Below are 23,684 nucleotides of genomic sequence, written 5' to 3' on the forward strand. Positions count from 1 at the left end.
ATATATATATATATATATATATATATATATATACATATATATATATATATATATATTTATATATATATATATATATATTTATGTATATATATATATATATATATATATATATATATATATATATATATATATATATATATATATATATATATGTATATATATATATATATACATATATAAATATAAATACATATATAAATATATACATATATATATACATATATATATATATATATATATATATATATATATGTATATATATATATATATATATACATATATAAATATAAATACATATATAAATATATATATATATATATACATATATATATATATATATATATATATGTATATATATATATATATATATGTATATATATATATATACATATATATATATATACATATATATATATATATGTATATATATATATATATATATATATATATATATATATATATATATATATATATATATATATATATATATATATATATATATGTATATATATTATATATATATATATATATATATATATTTATATTTATGTATATATATATATATATATATATATATATATATATATATATATATATATATATATATATATATATATATATATATTTAAAGAAGTACTAAAATTTAATAGCAAACCATTATAAATTGTAGACTTATAATGCTTTATAAATAAAATGCAAGACACACAGTTCATCATTCCTACATAGTCCTAAAATAAATAATTACTGCGAAAAGGAGACTGTGTATTTAAAACATAATTGCTGTGTACATGTTGTTTGTTAAACTAAATTTTGAAATATACCATTTTGCGGACAAGGTTAAATTTTAGTTTACTACATGGTTTGGTAAATAAATAAGATCTTCGGAGATAACGGCAAACTGAAGTTACAAAAATAAAATCTTTAAGTCCAAAAAAATAATTGTTAAAGGGTAAAAAAAAGTAGCTTAAAAGATGTCACTTTTTGAAAAAAATTTATTTTTACGTTTTGCATACTGATTTATAGAAAAAAAAACACTAGCCATCATCAACTTTCAAAAAAAAGTTAAAATCGACACTCCCTATTGTGTAATGTTAAAACAAATAAATCAAGTTTTACAGTTTTTCTTTTTCATGAAAATTGCATCGCGGCAATATCTCCTTATTTTTTATTTATAGCATTTATTTGCCGTTTAAAAAGTCTTTTGCGTGTTAAACAGTGTTATTTATAAACAAAAAGTTTTAGTGGCGGAAGTATTTAGCTTGCAGCTTTACTGAAGTGCATCGCCGTGGTTCAAATCCTTACAATTTGATATTTGATTTTATTTTTTTTTCGCTTTTTTAAAACACAAAATAATGTATTTTTGAATTATTGTTATTATAATATACAGTATTGGACAAAACGAGTGCAACCAAATAATGCTAATTTAGTTTCTTTATATAAAAGTGCTGCATTTTTTCAATTTAGAGAAACAACTATGTAACTGTTTAGAGACAAATTTCTTCAAGTTTTATTCATCACAAAGTTCATTAGTTGTACACGAAAATTAATAAATTAATCAAAAGTATTACAAAAAGTTGATTTCCTTCTGGACAAAACAAGTGCAACTCGACAAAATGTTGTCCAAGCTGTGTTTCGCTATCAATATTTCGAGGCGAATCCTTTGTTGTCGATCACAGCCTTGCATCTTCGAGGCATAGATTCGATCAGGTGATCAATGAAACTTTGTGGAATTGTTGGCCAGGCCTATTGGTATTGTTCAAACAGTTGATCCTTATTACGAACACCTTCACGATTAATTCTGCGGTTGACGATCTCCCACAGGTTCTCGATAGGGTTGAGATCCGGAGATTAAGGCGGCCAATCCATCACTGATAGGTGGTTGCCTTGAAACCACTGCTTAACTACTTTTGCAGTGTGTTTCGGATCATTGTCTTGCTGAAAAACCCATTTTATTGGCATATTCCATTCAAGATGAGGTAACATAACATCTTTCAGGAGATTTTTATACATGAAATGGTCCATTATTCCATCGTTTCGATGTATTGAACCTAGACCGTTAGCAGAAAAACGACCCCAGACCATTACATTGCCTCCACCATGATTCACGGTCTTATGGCAGTAACGTAAATCGAGGCGTTTTCCGGCCGGTCAACGTACACGGCAAATGCCATCGCTCCCAATGATGTTGAACTTGGATTCATCACTGAACAGGACAGTTCGCCATTTCTGCACATTCCAGTCAATATGAGATAAAGCAAACAGGAGTCTTTTCTTCTGGTTTTTTAGTAAAATCAGCGGTTTCTTTGCTGGGCGTCGAGAAAACAATCCGGCTTCAACAGCACTTCGCCTGATTGTTTGGTCCGATACAGGCAGCTCTAATTGCCTTTGTATCTTGACTGATGATATCCAGGGATCCTTCTTGACGGATCTGAAGATCTTAGAATCCACTATAGAAGTGGTGGAACGCGGTCTTTCACCTTTGTTATCTGCAGCCAACTTCCCGTAGAACGATATTTGGAACGTAGTCCTGATACGGTCCATATTTTCACGCGATATTTATCACAAATACTTTTTTGTGACATTCCACTTACGTAATCGCCAAAAATTTTCTTTCTTAGTTTCAATCCAAGACTGTCGGCAGCCATTTTTGCTCTTGAAGTCATAAAAATAATAAAAATAAATAGTCACGCTTCTCAAGGCTTACTGTGTTACATTTACCTTGTGATGATACAATAATGCTCTGTGGAACACAACGTCTTGGTTGCATGTGGACTGTATTGATGTAATCAAACACTTGTTGGGTTTTACTTCTTGTATTGATGTTCTTCGATAAAACACTTTGATAAAACTCACTTCGATAAACTGTCTTGATAACACTGACTGATTGACTTCTATATACTGAAGGAATTACATGTCGATTTACATGTCTCTTATATAGTCAAATGAACCTGTGTGAACCTGTTCTGAAAGATTCTAGATGCTTCTTTTTGATGCTTCTGGAAGCTTCTGGATCCGTCTGGATGCTTGTGAATGTTTTTGGTTACTTCTGGATGCTTCCAGATGCTTTCAGATGCTTCTTCTGGAAACTTCTGGAAGCTTCTGCATGCTTCTGGAAACTTCGGGATACTTCCTTTATTTATAAAAAACTTCCGTTACGTTGACACGGACCAGACTTAAGTAAATAAAACAAACCAAAAAAGTTGCACTTGTTTTGTCCGCTGCAAAATGGTACTTGTCAACGAAATTCTGCCTGTGTGCTGTCACCTGTCACCTGATTGCTCATGCTATGGCATGCTATGACTCCAGACTCCTGAACTGTTTGCTTTGGTAGTTCGTTTTGGTTTTAAGACATGTAAAATTAGGAACACTTTTTAGCATTGTTCGATGTTGGTTGCAAATGTTTTGTCCAATACTGTATATAATATATATAAAGACATTATATACTATAACAATTAGACTGAATTAATGTGTATTTAGTTATTATAATAATAAATACACGCTAAATACACAGTAAAATGTAAATACGCGGTATATATTTAATATTAATATTAAATTTATGCCGCGTATTTACATTTTATAATAACTAATTTTATAAATTTTTCTTTATGTTGTAATAAGTAATACTAATAATAACGAAAGAAAGAGAATTTTTTTGAAAATTTGAAAATAGCAAAATATCGGGACAAATTCGTTGCGCATAAGTCATGAAAGAGATTTATTTGTTATTAATGTGCTTAGGTTATTAGCTAAGTTTGCGCATTTAACACAGATTAAAGAGACATCTTTCCTAAATGAAAGCACACTTTTATTTTCTTCTAAACTAATTAACGGGGTAATTTGTCATTTTTTTCGATCGTTTTCATTCAAAGCCATAGTTAACCCATAATTTTTATGATTAGAAATCTTTTAATCTTTTTTTTAAAATTTTTCTGATTACAAATCATCATCTAGTTAAGTACAGTAAACTGGTTTTTGTTCATACATTAAACATTTTTTAGATATTTTTACTTGCCCTTCCTTCACTAATAACAATATTTGAAATCTAACAAAATGAGTATAGAGACTAAGGTTGACTTTTTCATAACTCAATTTCAAAATAACATTTAAATAAAAGGAATTTTTATAATATTAATTTGATTGGTCATTCAAAGTTACGCTACAAGTAGGGTAACTTTGAATACTGATTCTGTAAAAACAAAACCTGTTCAAAAACGCATTGTTTTATTTTAAAATTTAATAAATAAAAGAGTCTAGTTTCACAGGAATTTATTAATGCTAAAAATATAATTTTATTTCCCTACAAACACCCATTTGGTTTCTTTTTTTATTTTCATGGGTATGTTTTAAGTGGACTAACATAAAAAGAGTTTTATTTACATTAGTTTCACTTACTGAGAATGCAAGTGGACTATCTTTACATTTTTCCTAAACAATCCATAATAGAAACACTTTTCTAAAGATAAAAAGTGTTTTTTTGTTTCCTAGAGTCTTTTTTTTTTCTTCATCAACACGGCACGTTTGTTAAAGTACATTACCTACTGCTTAGCGTTATAAAATTACAGCCACCATCTGGCAAACAATTAAGTATGATACTTACATCTAATAAGTAAATCCCATATTTTTTTCACAACCACTAAGCAACTAAGTTGCTGATTAACTTTTGATTTAGCAGATAAAATGTTATACGTAAACAAAGAATGTTAGCTATAGCTATGGAATATAACTATAGTAAGCAAACAAGCTTTTTTAGATTTTACGTACTTAATAAAATCATCAACAAAAATTATGTAACTTACACAAAAAGCTGCTACACAGCGAGCCAGTATACAAAGTACTCTGACTAATTTTTTTGAGAAAATTATCCGATTTATTTAATTCGTCCTTTAAGGATAAATAGCAATCAACAAACAAAGTTAAAGTTTAAATAATCAAAATACAAACTACTTGGATGTTTAAAATTTGAACAGTTTCATATAAATTCTTGTCATAATTACAACTTGAAAAATAGAAAAAGATTTGTATAGTTACCTTACTTTCAAGGTAAACCCGGTTTACTGTACCTAAAAGTATAAAAAAACCATGAGAAAATAAAGGCTTCGTCGCAAAGTCCGAAAAAAAAACGAAGTTCTAATCTTTTAAGGCATTGAATGTGACATGATACTGGTTCTGGCCCAGGGTTCAAAAAAGTTTGCACGAGGAAAACCCCAGTGGGTACAGTACGTTTTTAAATCGTTTTTCGGACGTTTTTATTAGATTTAAACCTTATAAAAACGTCTAAAAAACGTTTTAAAAAAAGTACCGTTCCCACTGGGACGTAAGAATATTACTTTTACTTATCAGATAGAAAAAAAATAGTTTTAGGGTGTTTGCATATTTGAAAGTTATTTTAAAAAAAGTACATGTTTTTTTACAGTAAATTTTTTTTCATTCAACTTAATTCCTTTTTTTACTCATTTTTAGTTTGTTGGCTTCTTCAAAATCATTTGCTGCTAAGAATTATTTACCATTATGACGAGTTTGAGTCGGAAAACTTATTTTACATGAGATGTAGTCATCAGAAGATACTATGCTATCTTACTGATTAGGCCATTAATAAAAAGATTTTTCCAAAAGAAACCTTTTTTATGCAGTAAGCATACGTACCAGCTGCAGTTATATAAAAATGTTTAAACATAAAGTTCATGGATAAATAAAGAAACTTATCATTTCTATAATAAGTAATCATTTAAGTTTTAATATTGTTATCAACGTTATTAGCTATTTACTTAGCTTTATGTAGTATAAGTTTTTGATTTATAAATATATAAAAAATGTTTACCTCTGCAGCAACTTCTGTATACCATTACTTTTTGTGAACAATTGCCACAGAATCATTTTTCAAACATATAACAAAAAAATGATTTGCAAGTTTTAGTATTTATTGATATTTCTTGACTTCTTCATCTGCAAGTTTATTGCTATCGTTTTCTTTATTAATAGTTGCAGCGAATTTTCCAATTCCTAAAAGCTTACTACATCGAGAGAGCAAAGATAATATTTTTTAGCTTGAAACAAACTCATCAGCTTGAGGAATATACTTATTAATGTGTTTACTTTCTGTGGTGACATCTTATTTCCTGCATTTTCTCCATTTATGAAGAATTCATGAAAAAGGTTTATTCAGCTTAATGAAAAACAAAAAATCATTCTTTTTGGGAATGTCCAACCTAAATTTCGGAACTTTTGAGAATATATAATGCTTATTGGGGTTGGCATAATCTTCTCTAATACGGTTAAAAATTAGAACAAACTTGCAATTTGGCATTTAACTTTATAATATAAATCTTTTTTACTTCATCTAAATAAGACGATTGTTCAGATTTCTTGTGCTGTTCTATAAATATATGTTTTTCTAACTCAATAATAGTTTCAAAAGATTCAGTATAACCAGTATCCTAGCAAAATTGTTGTTTATTTAAACCACAAATTCTTTTCTTTCAAATTATACTCAGGCTTTTTCGCCGATTATTTCCCTCAGTACTTGTGAATGGAACAAGCATTTTAATTTAACAGAAAAGTTGTTACATAGCACTTTAACTCTATCTCAAATTTCATAGTATTTCCACAACTTTTTGCAGTTTTCTTAGAACTCATAGGAGTGGGAACTGAATATATTTTAGATCCAGTTAAAGTAATATTATTAAACTTTGCTACACTAGCCCTATTGTTTTTGACGCCATAACTAAATTTCGCGGCTTTTGCAACATCTTCTGCAGTTGCTATTAATTGCCAACATCTACTTAACTTCTTAATACTATTTTAGCAAATGTACTTTTCCTATCACATTGATCTTTTCCACAGCAAAGCTCGTATAATAGAAATATAAAATTCTTATTTTTACAGAGCTTTTACATATATTCAACTAAATAATTAGCATGATAACAGTTCGAACTAAAAGATTTTGCAAAAATATTTAATGTTTCTAATTCATCTAGGTGTAACTGGTTTTGAACTGACTCAGCAGTACAGATACCAGAGGTAATACCTTGATCACAGCCTTATAAAATTACTAGAAAAACATGGTTTTGGAGAATATTATTTTTTTGGTAAAAAAAACACCTATATGCATACTTATGTATTTCCTCCAAAAGAAGTCAATCTGACACTCTATAAACTTGACAGGTAGTATTTTTCGTAAAAAGTCTTTTAACCAAAACGCTGTTTGGTCATCTAGTTGTTTATATGCATCACCCTTTGAATTTTTCTATTGTGCATTTCTTAATAAGGATATCATATACCCTGTGATACAGTATAATACATGTACGATGCTAAAATAATACATCATCACCAACATCGGTTTCATTTTTTAATTAGTTAACTTTATCTAAAACTTCAAACAGCTTATTGCATTTCTAGCATGCAGAATCATTTAAAATGACACATGATTGAGATATAATGTTTTTTGGATCAGAAATGACAAATCGAGTTGAATGTGTTGCAATTTCATTTTCCAAATAGCTGAATTGAAGTTTGTATTTAGCTTTTCAATACCTATTTAATCTTCTGTTTGACATCGTTTGACTTTTTATTGAACATATTTTCAAATTGTTTGAGTGTTGCAAATGCACTCATCCATGCATCTGCCGAGTCATTTAAATTAGCCAGACATTTTCCATGAGGTTTTCTTAGAAATACTATTAGAAACGACTTGTAACTATCTACTTAAAAGATAAAGTTTAAAAAATGTTCATATTTTGGAGTTGAAAGTCTATTTCTTGTAAATAAATTCTTTTGAGGTAGTACAAAATTTTTTTGCGAGGCTTTCCATTTTCTGCATTTCCTATTTTATATTTTGTGTGATAATGAAATCGTAGAAATTTATCAATGTTGCGATATATTTCCACAAATTTTTCAATTTTATTTTGAACTTTTGGTTCGGTAATTTCATTACTTTTAAGCACTTTCAAAAACTCTTCCAATTGACTAGATGCAATGAACTTTGCAAATTTTTTCTCAAGGTCTTTTTTATACGTTTACATTTTTTTTGAATAGGTTGCTTTGTGGATTCCTTGATAAGCTCAAGTTGTCAATTAAATCGGAATTTAATTGGACTGGTCCCAAGACAAGCTGTGATATCTTTTCATGTTTTATTTTACTATCAACAATTAAGTTCTTCTTGATTTTATAAAAAATTCATCTGGTTTAAAATCAGTATCAGTAGCTGTTAATGTAGGTTCATGTTCAGTTTTTAATTTTTTTTTTTTTTTTGCTTTTTTAAATAGTTGTTTGTTTGAAAAGTACTTTCGGTGACGATTGCATAAAATTAACAAATACCTGATTAAAAAGTATGAATTATAATAAGAAAATAAATAAAGTCTCAAAATTATATGTGCAGGTTATCCTTACTTTGCTTTATATCTTGTTTGTGTTTTGTGACCAGGGTGCATACATTTTTTCTTTATTTTCATCCTATTTCTAACGATTAGTGATAATATTCACATATTGTCTTTGTATCGTTAAAGTTTCTTTTTGAACAATTTTCAATATGAGATTTTTTGTTGATTTCTTAATTTTTGGTAGTTGATTTAGAGTGCATTCAATTTTTTATTCTTAAATAAAAATCTTAAATAAATAAAATAAAAAAATAATTTAATTTTAACGCTCAAATAATGAGCAGAAGTATTTTAAAAATTGTAAACAAATCACAAAAAAAGTAACTTTTTTGTGTTTACATTTTTTCGTAATGAAACACTTTTTATTATGTTTGAAATAACTTATGTAATTAATACATGCATAAACTTACTTCATTCAATAAATAATTAGAAATGTACCTTATGACCTAGAATATACAAATAACTTGTTTTTTAAATACATTTTTTCTGTTGTTGAGGGTCCAAAGCCACTTTAATTTCTCAATTTAATATAATCCTATTGCGCTTGCGTATAATAACTGTCTGCTTTTTTCTAATAACTAAACGTTCGTGTTGTTGACAGAAATATTCTTCACAACTTAAAACTGCGGAAATATCTAGAGTACTTTTCTGTTGTCTTCCTGCTGCAATTGTATAACAATTTCCTGTAAAAAAGTCTTTTCTTATTTTGTTCAAAATTTTGCCTTTGGATACTTTAATATTATTTCTTTAAGCACTCATTATTAAAGCGCTAGAAATGAAATCTAAAATGGTTGCCAACATCAAAATTAAATACTATGCACTAAAGTTGCTGCCTACATTTATAATGTTCCTTAAGTTAATGACTTTTCAACATTTAAACAATTTTAGTTTAATTGTTGAAAAGTCATTACCATTTACAAAAGTTTGCACTTTATATTCTAGAAAAACAGTCTTTCTCATTAAACTCTACATGCAATTTAAGTTGAAATAAACAGTATTAAAAAATCTAACTTATTACAAGTTATCCAGAACTCCATCACTTTTTCAAAAACCGAGTTGCAAACCGTTGGAAAAATTAAAACAGTAACAAACAGTAGACTCTGTTCAAATGTACCTTTAAAATGCCGTTTTAACTGCAGCAACGCCCATCGTTAACAATAGAAAACCTGGTTTTGCTTTCTTTCATCAATTTAAAACTTTTTTTGCATAGTTTTATAGATTAATGTAACAAGTAGAATATAATGAAATTTTTCTTAATAAATTTCATGCTATTTAAAGTGTACTTTCAAATGAATAAAAAAATGTCAAAACAAGTTATGTTATATTTTGTTTACAGTTTTAAAATTCCACATTTAATTACATTCTTTTCTTTTTGCTTCCTATTTTATTTTTAGCTTCATGTTAAACTCCAAAGATTATGTTGTAGTCAAAAATATTATGTTCAAGCATGTTTACGTTTTATTATCGTTTTTTTTTTACTTCTTTAGTTCTAGCTTGGCCTTCTACCAAATATCAATAGTTCACTTTGTCTACTGTTAAATATGATTTTAATTAGTAAGTTTCAATGATTTGATATTTACAATGTTGATTATAAGCTAACAGTTTTTAATGTTAGTTACAATCTTTTTGCTAATTTGCGTAATTTAAACCTCGCCATCGAGTTCAAAGTATCTTCGTTACTTATTATATATCTGCTCAATCAGTTTTATGATTTGAACGTGTTTCATAGAAGAAAACTATTTAAACTTTGCCTGTTTAACCAACTTAGTAGATAATGTGTTAAACCATGATGGAAATGACCATTAAGTACTAAAAGTATTTGTTATGATAGTCTTTAAATTAAAAGTACCATTTTTTAACAAGCTATGGTTTGTTTTTTATTTTTATTTTTAATAGTTTAAGGTTTGTATGTCTATATTTAAATTTATATGCAGTCGTGATGCACTGATTATTGAGAGAGTTCTGATTTGGAACGCAGAGATCCACCGAGTCATATTCAATTAGCGACATTGGTAAGAAAGGAAGCTTAAACTTCGGAGATAAATGCTCTTCAGCGGTGCTCTCTGTCAGGAACATGAGAACCTCTGGGAGCACCTTATTATTTACAAAATAAAAACAAAAAACAAAACCATTGTTATTTTAAAAAATTAGGAAGTTAATACCATAGTTTTTATCTGTAATTATATTATCGTAAAAGCGGTATCATTATCAGTGTCAACAACAGCAAGACAAGTTATTTAATTTGCAGTGTTTTTATATAAAGTTATAATTTTTCATTATGTGATAATTATTCTTTTTTTCATTTCAAATTTATCTAAAATTGCTTTCAGCATATTGAAGAATGACTAGAGTACCTGCATTCCATAAGGCACATAAAATATGTGCATTTTGTTAAATACAGAGCTTGCATGCTTTAAGACATATAGGGTGTGAAACTAAATTTAGGGCAAAAACTTTACGCCTTCCTTTTATTGAGAGAGTGGCCGCCTAAGATAGCGAAATAATAGGAAAGAACATATATATATATATATATATATATATATAATATATATATATATATATAGTATATATATATATATATATGTATATATATATATATATATATATATATATTTTTATATATATATATATATATATATATATATATATATACATATATATATATATATTATATATATATATATATATATATATATATATATATATATATATATATATATATATATATATATATATATATATATATATATATTCATTATATATATAAACAGACACAAACATTGTATATATATATATATATATATATATATATATATGTATATATTTATATTTATATATATATATATATATATATATATATATATATATATGTATATATATATATATATATATGTATATATATATATATGTATATATATATATATTATATATATATATGTATATATATATATATAATATATATATATATATATATATATATATATATATATATGCATATATCAATATGCATATATATTATACTTGGGTACTAGGATGTCCTAAGAATATATCATAAACTTAATTTCGATATGTAGAATACTGCATTTGGCATCATTTTGTCTATAAATACAAACAACAATAAAAATTAAGTCTCTCGCTAAAGCGATAGGTCATTTAGGTAATTTTACTTTTATTTTATTAAATAAAATATCACTTAAAAATGATCTTATTCATATTATTCCAATTACAATTGTTATCTAAACAAACAAACAAATTTGGCGCGTGTTAAACAAGCAAACATGCTTGTCGTAAAATCTTTAAGTGAGTTTTATCACAAAATAAATCATCAATTTAAGGAGAAATCTGTTTTAAATGTAACCAAATGAACAGGAAGTAATTTTAAGAATGCAAGTGCATGCGCAGATAAAGCATTTTTCAACGTTTGAGGGTAACTACCAGACATAGAACAAACTCCAAACATATATGGTTATACTTAAGTCAAATAAAGATGCTTTGTAAAAAAAGCAATGATTGGAGTCAGGGAATAAGAAGCCCTAACGTTTTAGCTACATCTGCCCTAAATGTAAGAGCAACAAGTTTATACAATATTTTTTTTTACTAAACCTTTTTTTTATTTTAACTAAATCTATATTCATTGATTAAATTTAAAATTGACACAAAAATCTTTTAACGTACGAAAGCTATGAATAATAAAAAGATTGACCCCTCCCTTCCTCCTCATTTTAAGAAGGTTATTCGTTTTTCTCAAGCATCAAAAATTCCATTTTTTTTAAATATCCAAATATAATATTGTAATATAACATAAACCAATATTATTAATACAATTAATATTTAAGCAAAAATGTTTAAGATCTCTCTTTGAAGCGTTCTTTGAAATCTTTTGACGGTTCCTCTGAACTACTTAAATTACAAATACATAAATTTATAAAAAGTACTACTTATACATTAACAATCATTATTATTAATAACAAATAAAAATTACATTTATATTTTATACTGAACAAAATACCTGGAGAGTATTCTGAAGCCTTGAAATTGTGTGTTCTCTCAATGAAATCTTGAATTAACTTTTCAAGATTTCATTGAGAACAATTAAAAAGTTGTAAATGACCGTGCGTTCTGCACGGTCATTTACAGCTGCAAGAGTTCTTACACACAATGAAAATTAAGTAAAAGACTAGGAAAGTTTTTCATTTTCATATGTTTTGATGCCTTTTTCTTTCCATAGAAGAATTTCCTTCTTGGAGATCTCCAATAGCAAAAACAAACGGTAGGAATGCTCGTTGAGAAAGTCTTCTAATTTTGATATAGGAAAAATTTCAACCTTTCAGGTCTCTTTTTATTTACATATTTTAACTACGGGATATCCTAAGAAAGCAGGTTGTTTAATATGTTGGTCTTAACTTCGGTTTTCAGATCTTTATGAGCAAAAGCAAAGATGATTTGTTGCGGAGACAGATACCAAGCATGACGCATGAAACTTTGTTAAAGAACAATTTCTATTGCTGCAAATTCTTTAAACTCGTCTACTGTTTGTAGCTGAAAAGCAATATCAAACGCCATTAAATTATTGAAAGATGCTTGAGAAGCATTAGGGTTCTTTGGATAGAAGAGTTCATGAAAAAATACAATGCAGTTGGTTGCAGCTTTCAGATGGTTTATTTTATTTTTTGAAACTGTCTCGGAATCATTAGGGTGGTACATTTGAGTCATCTGAATAACCAGTAAGTGTATACAGTCAGCCATAAATCTTGCTTCATGATGAGCTCCAGGCTGTTTAAATGAAAAGTTTAATAACTCAGCTCCTAGAAAAAATGCCGGCAGCTCACAAAGATACTTGTAACCACCTTTCTGGAAAGTATTTTTATGAAGAGCTGTGATACAAAACTCTTAAATATTTAAGACAAATTTGAGCAGTTATGAGCCGGACCTGAAAGCATCTCAAAACCAGTCAAACTTTACAATTCTCTCAAGTCAGTTCTCTTAAGTCAACTCTACAATTCTTCTTTGTTTACGTCTTCGTAAACTTGCGGCCATAGTTTTTGGAGAACTACATAAAGTTCCTTGCTAGGATCACTTGTTGGACCAAATGATTTTTTAATTAAATGAGCCAGGCACCTATCACAAATATGTCTGCACCTTAACCAGAGAACCGGTCTTTTATGGGCATAGGAAATAATAATACTTACGGATCCTTTTTTTTTACCAGTGATACTAGATGTTGTGTCAGAACACAATCAAAAAACCTGATTCGACATTTCATAGTATTTAAGCATTGTTTAAATTGCAATGACTTATCACTTTCAATGGATTTTTCTAAAAAAAAAGTCTAAAAAAAACATAACACAATTTTAAACCTCTTATTTTTTCTATGCTTTCTTCTCTAATTATCTGTACCTCAGACTCCACAACATTTTGAATTTTCCTGTTAGAGTTAATCTTTATATTGACATATTATCAATATTACCTCCACCAGCCTTGTAAAGAGAAGAAAAAAGACATATACCTGGCCTGACTCCAATCCAAAATCTGGTCATAATTGGAATCGAATTGTTAAGAGTATCTACCTGGAGGTAAATATAGTTCGTCGCATTTAGTTTGACTTTTACCATCTGTGCTTGAAAAGTCACCGTCCGAATAGCTACTCTCCTTTTTTTTTTTTTTATCTTCATGTCTTTGGATTTTCTCAGACATCTTAATTATTTTTACTTGTGCTCTGTGAGCATTTTTAAAAAAGAATTTTATATCTTCCTTTTTAGCCTCATCATCTCTATTTTTATCACTTTTTAATAAATCAAATATGTTTGTTTTATTAAAAGAGAAGAGAGCACTGCTCTCTTTCAAAAAAGTGTTCACCTTCTTTTTGTAGCTACTCTCTGGTAGTTGTAGCATTTTTAGCATTTTTAAAGTGTGGTGTTCCTTGATTTTCTTGGTAACTTTGGTCTTGATAGTTTGCTCCGTCACAATGAAAACATTGTTAAACCCAGCCTGCTTCCATAAATTGACAAGCTCTCTCAGAATACAGACACCAGTATTTATCTGCTAGGTGTTCTCTCTGCCCACTCGATCAGCAAACCTAGTGCATCTTAAATACGTCTTACCGGAAGCAACTGGGTAAACAGTTTTGATGTTGATCTGTGTTGTGCTAAAAAATTAAAAAAATTCAAAAGTTAACAATAAAGATGTAAAAAATTTAATGCTTTTGTTAACTAATTTTAGATTTACATATTGATTTTTTTGAGAAAAAGCCAGTAATACTTTCTGAGCATTTCTCCATTTGTTGGAAATCAATTTTAGACAAAACTCTGAAATGGGAACCCTGGCAAATAAAATTGTCGCCTCTTCCTTTCGGCTTTTGACGCATCATCAATATCTGTTCTCAGTGAATTAGCGTGAGAATTTATGTCTGGAGACATTTTCTAAAATCAATTTATTTCATTTCAAAAATTTTACGCATTTAGTTGTTGTTAATTGAATCAGGATTATAATATACAACTAATAAAGAAAAAATAGTTAAACTGGTAAATGAGTTTATTCTAAAACTTGTGTTTTAGATGAATTTCTTGGTTAAAAACGGCTTTTAAACTTGATTTCTACTATAATAATATTTTGACTTAAGTTAAACTTACGCATCATTTGTTTGTATAGCTTATTAAACACGCATCATTTGATCTTATTGGTAGCCATGGTTTTGTTAAAACATAAATAAAATTTAACTGGGATAAAAATCAACTTTAAATCAAAATTCATTTACTATAAATTAATATACAAAAGTAAATTCACCTAAATAACTTTCATAATAAATTGTGCTAAAAGTAGTATTCCGCACATTAAAATTCAATTTATGATATACTTTTAAGACATCCTAATGGGTACTTTTTTCCGTGTTTATTATAAAGTGTTTTAAAGCAGGAATCTTAAGTCATCACCCAAAACCTAGATTTTTAAATAAATAGTTTTTTTTACCATTTTCAAACAAATATTGAAGCAAAGAGACCGAACAAAGATCAAGTTTAAAAATGGTTGTGGTGGAACAGACTAATTATAACCAGTACTTTACATTTGCTAAATGAAATGGAGCGAACATAAAATCACGTGTAGGAAATCCAGGGCAAGTTTTATTTATGCATATACGTATATTTTTTTCTAATTAAATATAATTAAATTATATTGTAATAAAACCATTTATTTTGGTTTATACTTAGTAGATGGTTTTATAGATTAAATAATCTGCATCTCAAAATTCTCCTTTGAAGATTTGCAACCAATATTTTGCTAAAATTTCAAGTTTTAGAGGACATAAATGCACAATCCAGACGCAAGTTGTAAGTTTACGTATATTAACTTCAAGAACCACTGTAATGAATAACGTTGATGAAAAATTTGCAGCAAAAGTTCTTCAAGAGAAACTTTCCTCACAAAATAAGATCATCTTAGCAACATGCGGAACACTCTTAGTTTTTTCTAAAGCTATGGCTTTCAAACTAAAATTAACTATTATATCTTGAAACTGTGTCCTAATTTTAAAAACTCTATAACAATAACTATTAAATAAACTGAATTTAGGTAGTATCCATTGTGTTTATTCTATGTCGACACGAAATAATAAAAAAATTTGAAAGTTCACAGACAATCCACAACAAGAGATATCAAATCAAATCATACTAATTGTTTACAAGAGTCAAATAAATGTTTACAATAAGTCTTTGAAACCGTTGATCCTCTGTCATAAACATTTTAAACTATAAAAGATATACGCATCTTAATCGAAACTTTTACTCGCAGATACAAGTTTGCATAATGCAATTGCTTTTTCAAACCTATTATTTGTAGTAATATACTATAATTGTCATTTAACTCAAAAAATTATTTTACATTTTGCTTAATCAACAGGGTCATGATTTTGGAAAAAAGATAACAGTAAATAAAAATTTATTAATTGAAATTGTTTGAAGCATGGTAGAACGTTACTTGAATTGTGAGTAAATATGTGAAAAAGTTGGTCTATTAGAGATATCATATAAACTATCCATTGATTGAAAGCTGTTTAATATAATTCTTGGACTGCAAAGCCACAGGAAATTTTCGTTTAATTTAATTTAATTTAAAAATTTTATTTCAAGTTAATTTTTACAAGATAATTTTAGTTAACAATGAAACTAATTACAATCAACACATTTAACTTTATTGACAGTACACGCACATAAAAAAATTACAATTGTTTCATTAAATGTATATATATATATATATATATATATATATATATATATATATATATATATATATATATATATATATATATATATATATATATATATATATATATATATATATAATTATAATAAAATAATCTTCGCTAAACATATAAGTCAGTATAAAAAAAAATTAAGTTTTAAAAGCAACAAATTTTTCAAACGCAATTATTACAATTCTTGATATGATTTTTGAACACCTCAAGACTTTTTGCGGACATAGTCTAATTATTTAGAGCGTTCCAGAGCTAGATGGCTCTATATAACGTACACTATGAGTCATTATATATGGAGCCTTTAGGAGGTAGAATGAGTTTTTTGCTACAGTGGAGTTTATACATAAGATTTTACATAGTAAAAAGATTTTTGATAAATATTGGATTTAGACAACTAATAGATTTAAAAATTTCGATCATAAGAAATCTCAAATTTCTTAGTTGGATTCTAGGACTATTATCAAAGTTTAATAATTTATCGAAGGACAAATCAAATCTTTTATAGACTATAGTTAGAGCTTTTAAATGAATTCTATTTATTTGTTTGTCATCTTTTTTGATCAAAACATCCAAGTTTAAAGACATTAAAAAAAGTTAGACAAAATAAAAGCATTAAACAGCAAAATAGATTTATCATGGGATAAAAAATTTCTTATGCGTGAAAGAGCAAAATATTTACTATTAGCTTTACTGCATATCTCTTTAATGTGTTCCCCAAACTTTAGAGCTTTATCAATTGTTATACCAAGTAGTTTTACCTTATCGTAGGTAAAAACCCTTATAATATTACCTATTTTTAGCGATAGATTTTTTGTGTTTTTTAAGCCAACTAAAAGAAATTTGAACTTATCTGGGTTAACAAACATCGAGTTTAACTGAAACCAGTTGATGGTATTGGTTGCTTCTTTTTGCAAACGATAAATAATCTTCTCAAAGCTATAATCACAAAATATTTCCAAGGATTGACCTTTGAGGCACTCCAGATAATATATCCAACCAATTTGAGGCAGAAAAATCTACTTTTACCCTTTGTTTACGGACACAAACACAGAATAGCAAGAGATTAAGACTTTCTTTCAAAAAACTCTAGGTGTTAAACTTAGCAATTAGTAAGTCATGTGGGATTTAGTCGTACGCTTTTGTGAGATCTATTAATATTAATCCAACAACACCATCATTATTATTACAATCATGCCACTTATCAAGTAACTAAAAGAGGGCATGCTGAAAATATAACCTTTTCGGAAACCACACAATAGTTTATCAAATCTAGGCTCAATAAAACACAAAATTTGCACATATAAAAAAGTTTTAAAAACTTTAAAAAGGGCTGGTAAAATACTAATTGGACAATAATTCGACTTATTAGTAAGGTCATTCTTCATAAAGCATGGTATAACATCAGCCATGTTTAGAAAAGACGGGAATTTACCATCATGGATACTATTATTTATACAATCTGTACGGCTATCTTTATGTAAGTGAATTTATGTAAGTGAACAATATAATATTTTAACATAAAAGTTCGTATATCATCACTAGTCTTTTTCTTATTATTCATAGACCCTATAATTTTTGTAATATCATAAGGTGTGACTTGACGGACCTGGAAACTATATGTACATGTACAAAATTTTTTCTTGATATTTATTATACTGGGACAATAAGTATTCTTTTTGATAGCTGCATCATCTATAGAGCCAGAGAATAAAGACGAATGTATGGAGTCTGTACTACCAGATGGCATTGCAAAGTTTATGAAATAGTTTTTAAAAGTATTATTCAATAAAGAGTTGTCAGAGATGATCTTACCGTTTTCCACTAGATACTTTTTATACAATGTAGAGCGGAGCATAACTGCTTTTCGTAAGTCTTTAGTAATAAAAAGTTTATTATTACCTCTAAGTCCTTTAGACTTAGGGGCGGCATACAAATTTAGAATTTTTCCTAATATTTTGTTTAAGTTATCTGAATCATAACAAGAATTTAGATTTTTATGGAGTGTTGTTGCAAAATTTTCACTTGAAAAATTTTTAAACAACCTATATAGTAGTTTTTTAGGTGGTAACTTACAAAACGTAGATCTAAGCATTGTTTATATTAGTTGATGATGATTGCTCACAACCGTGCCAAAGGTATTCGAATGTTAAAAGCACAACTTTCTATTGCGAGCATTAGATCTATTCATGAAGGTTTAATAACCGATTTAAAACAAGTTGGTTCTTTAATTAAATTAGTGCATTGATAAAATTCCTTCATTATTTTATCCAAAGGTTGCATATTAAAATCACCAATTAGAATATAATCTGTATTTGATTGCAAATAAAGGTTAAGCCCTTCTTTTAGGTGAGTGAAGAAATAGTTGCAATTCTGATTTGGGAGTTTATCAACAGCCATCACTAGCCGTTTCCGCATTCTTAGTTTAATTTCAAAAGTGATAATTTAATGTCATTAGGAAAATCCTGTTTTGTTAACCTTTTAGAAGGAATATTATCATTGATGTACACAAGAATGTCTCCGCTATAATGAGAAATATCCAGGCGATAGGGGGTTTTATAACCCGAATATAAGAACTGATTATTTGGAAATGAGTCTTTTGGTTCAGTTTCATTAATGATAAGAATATCAAAAGTTTTTATAATGCTAGTAATATCTGAAAATTTATTACGAATCGAATTTATATTTATAAACGGTAGACTGACATTTTTTGGATATTAGGGTCTTAATCTATCCAAATCAGAATTGAGACTGAGATCTTCATAAGTACTTGGTATATAAGTTTGGTGATCAAAAATCACATCGAAATTTTTATCAAATAGACTTCAAAAATGTAATAAATTTTATGGCTATTCCACCAGATTCTCGCCTATTAAGGTGGAGACCACGTAATCTCAGGTGTTTAATAGACAAATTTGAGTTATCAATAATATTTTAATTAGTCAGTTTTATCGTTTTTTTTTTTATCGGTTTTAAACGTATTTTATCGGTTAAACGTATCGCGGTAAGTTGAGCTTTTGCGTTATCGAATCGACAAATTGATGTAGACAAGATTATTAAGCAAGTTGGGTTCAATTTCAAAACAATGGAAACAAGATCTTTTAGTTTTTCCAAGGCAGTTTCAGACGAATCGTTTATACAATTATTCGTTCCAATATTCAAGATAATTTTAGCCAGTTTTTTTAAAGAGAGGAACTAGATTAGAATGCATGTCTTCTATGGTAGCACCACGGAAGACTCTAACTTTAACTTTTCTAAACTATTGCACTTTTTTTCATTAATTCCCATTAAGACAGAGTCTCCACATATTAATGTTGTTCCTGCTGGTCATTTATATTCGTCAATTTGGTAATCGTAAGGATAATTTTTATCAGCATTGCTTACTTGTTTTTTATTGTTATCGTAAGGACAAACTTTAACAACAATGCTTACTTGTTTTTCATAATTTTATTTTATTTTTTACATTTTTTTGTTCCTTTATTGCAATAGCAGAGAGAGCGTCTTGATTTTGTGCAAGATTTTTATAATTTAAAAAATCGGAATGCATTTTTTTCTGAAAGAGAAAAGTTGGTTTTTAAAATTTTTAAACTTATGATTTGATTGAAAATTTGTTTCATTATTAATAGAAATTGTTGGTTCCGCTGGTTCAGAAGTATTAGTTTTTTTAAAATTTGAATATTTAATGTTTAACTGATGACGAACTTTAACTAACTCGTTACATAAACGAACTTATTTTTAACATCATTTATATTATTAACACATTCTTTTTGAAGAAAGACAATAATTGTTTCATCATTTCTTGAATTGATTAAATTTTTGTTTAATGGGTTGTTAAAACTAATATCGCCTATAAAGTTTAAATTATAATTCGATTTTAAATCAGACACGTTTGATTTGACATCAAACTTATTAACTAAGACACCATTAATTTTCCTTAACTCTGATAACTCTTCTTTAAGAAAATAATTTTTTTCTTTTAAGATTAAAACACTATATTTAATACTTTTCAAGTTTTTAAATTTGTAGTTCAAAATTTTAAGCTCAGATTTTAATGTTTTGATTTTTTTATCGCTGGTAATACAAAGATTGGACACAGATTTTTCTACAGGAGTTATAAAAGCTTTATGAGATTCCTTGCCGTTTTAAAAAAGTAACTTAAAATATTTTTAGATACCAGTATAATAAGAAAGCCACTTGCTTGTAATTTATCGAGTCGGCTGTTGAAATGTTTTAACACTTCGTCATAAATAATATCCCGATCTGCTCTTTTTTTCGTTTTATGAATAATATTGCATTTATAAAAATTGTCGCATGTTTTATTCTCAAGATTACTGGTGGTTCCAAAAAATCTTGTAAAAAACTTTTAAAATCGCTAAGAAACTTATAAGACTCAATTTCATTATTAATATCATTAAATATTTGTTTATTCTCTTTAAACAATTTTTCTCTATAAACTTAGGTGCCATCTTTACTTGCAGTTTTTTTGAAAGTATAATTTAGGTTCTCAAACATTTATTATATTATTATACATCATGCTAATTTTTGGTTGACATGTTAAGTGCAAAACAACCCTGTTGTATTTACAGTAAGAGTTCTGAAATGGAAGATTTCTTGTTTGTATTTGGAGAAGTTAAAACTCTTGGATCAATCAAAGAAAATAATTTAGCCTGGATAGCAACTGAAAAAAAAGATTCAAAGCTAAAAGAATTGAACAACTGCAAAAATTTTCCGTTACTAGTAGGAGGTGATTCAACCTGGGCTCTAAAAATTTGCAGCATTCCAGAATTACACATTTTACTGTATATTTTTTCAACTTTCCGAAAAATTGCCATAATTTAATGCCGTATATTAAAACTATTATATTGCATTATGAATATGAAACTGGAAAGCTATACCTTTAAAATATTCTTTAATATTTTAAATTTTGAATTAAACTTATATATTAATATTATTAGAGCTGTGTCAAAATTATCTAAAATAAGTTAGTTCACAGCTGCGGAGCTAAGGAATAGACACCTTGAAACTTAAGGGAAGGGATACTTAAGGGAAACGTTAAGGAATAGACACTTTGAAAAAACATGGCCTTTTAAAAACAAAGAATCATGGGAAGGAATTTGAAGGTTAATATATTATTCGAAATCAAAGTCTGACTTATAAAATGTTGAATTAGACATAGTTATTTCTTTAAAATGGCAGGACCTAAGTGTAAAAGATTTCCCTAACTACCCAAAGAAAATCTTTTAGATAATCTTTATGGATTTTGCGATGTGTTGAATGCTCTTGATGTGGTATCTCAGTCAACATTTGGAAAAAATTTAGCAAAGGGTTTTGGTACTGATATAAAAAATTTCGAACATTATTATTGTACTTTAAAACTATCAACTAAGTCAACAAAACTTCATATCTTGTTCAGTCATATAACACCATATTGCACGGAGAACGGTGATGCCCTTCGACTCACAAGCAGGAACAGGTGAGTCTCTTCATTCAAAATATTCAGAGACGTCAAGGTAAAGGTTACACAAAGACTAATATCACAACTCATTTTAGAAAAAACCTATGGGTGTTGATTTGACATTAATCAATGAAAGAATTTAACTGTGCAATAATATACTGTGAAACTGTTAAATAATAATCGCTACTAATATTGTTAATTTATTATTAAAATCACTAATATTAATAACAAAATTTATGCAAATATATGCCAAATACTTTTTTTTTAATTTTTTTAAAATGTATGTCACCAGAACGGAATATTACAACTTTTTTGAATATATTTTTGGAGTCGCCAGACAAATAGCTAACAAGATATGTAAACAGTTTTTTTGTACAATTTTTTTCAACCTAAAGTTCGCTCAGCGACACTGGGTAATTATTCATTATTTTAGCACCCATAATGCAGTAGTTAGAGCGTTTGCTTTAGTATTAAAAAGTTTGAGGTCCGATGCCAGCTCTGGTAGCCTTGCAAGATTTAGTCATGAAAGAAACATGAACTTTTTAGTTAAATGCTCCTCCTCAATGCTCTGTAATAAGACCGTAAGAATTTTTAAAGCACTTAAATTCTAATTGCACATGTTATTAATAGTTATATATCTTATACTGCCAATAAAGGTGAACAGTCTGAAATAGCCGTCATACTGAAATAGCCGGCTGCCGGGTGCTTCAGTAGATACATCGACTAACGAATAGCCTGACTTGGAGCGGAGTGCTGCTCATTGGCTGAGTGTTTGGCATGATGGAGCAATATTTTCATTCATTACTCTTTGTTTTTTCTTTTTTCCTAAAGTAGCCGTATTGATTGAGATAAGCAAAATAAGTGAGCAAATGCTTATATAAAGACATTTAGTAGATGCACAAAAACATAGCATACGCCCATACTGCATTTATATATAATATTCCTTTTATAATTCAAAACTCAATATTTTTTTCTTTTTTTGTTCCAGATCTTTTAGTTATTACTTAGTAGTTTAAAAAGAATTTTATAAGGAAATAAAAATAAAATACTTACAAAGCATTCCGAAAGTTAAACTAAAAAGTTGAAGCAACAAAATTTGGAGCTTTAAAAAATTATCCAGGCTCATTACTAATCAATTTTAACGTTTTTAACTTCTTTTGTACTTTAGTATTTGTATATTTTTAAATTATTAGTTCGTTAGTCGTGTTTGATAATTTCTTAGAATTTGTCTGATGGTTTTATATTAATCATGTTTAAAAAATTTATAGGTTTGATACGAATAGTAACAAACTGTTTTTATCCTACTAAAATATATTCACTATAGTAACCCTTTTAATTATATATAATTTTTATGTCTGTAAATACTAACTAATTTATGTTTTATTTGATGAGCTCGTTTAAATATTTATATTTTGTTAGACGAATTCTTAAATATTTTTTAAAAAATTATTTTTAAATAAGCAGTTGATTTTATTTATAATAATTTTTTTTTATTTTATTAAGGCTTTGGTTTTGTTTTTTAAATATATATATATATATATATATATATATATATATATATATATATATATATATATATATATATATATATATATATATATATATTTATATA

At 27.5% G+C, this 23,684-nt stretch overlaps 1 protein-coding gene across 2 annotated transcripts in view; it reads right to left on the minus strand.

The window, feature by feature from the left end:
- Positions 1-23,353, minus strand: part of LOC136089268 (uncharacterized) — a 105,743-nt gene extending 82,390 nt beyond the window's left edge. Inside the window, exon 1 of one of the 2 annotated variants that reach the window (XM_065815115.1) lies at positions 23,126-23,353. In XM_065815115.1, coding sequence (XP_065671187.1) covers positions 23,126-23,198 — 73 coding nt within the window. In that variant the 5' untranslated portion in view covers positions 23,199-23,353. The remainder of the gene's footprint in view (positions 1-23,125) is intronic. The other variant, XM_065815116.1, reaches the window with a different exon arrangement.
- Between the last annotated feature and the right edge of the window lie 331 nt (positions 23,354-23,684).

Source organism: Hydra vulgaris, chromosome 13 (assembly GCF_038396675.1).
Source record: "Hydra vulgaris chromosome 13, alternate assembly HydraT2T_AEP".
Lineage (NCBI taxonomy): Eukaryota > Metazoa > Cnidaria > Hydrozoa > Anthoathecata > Hydridae > Hydra > Hydra vulgaris.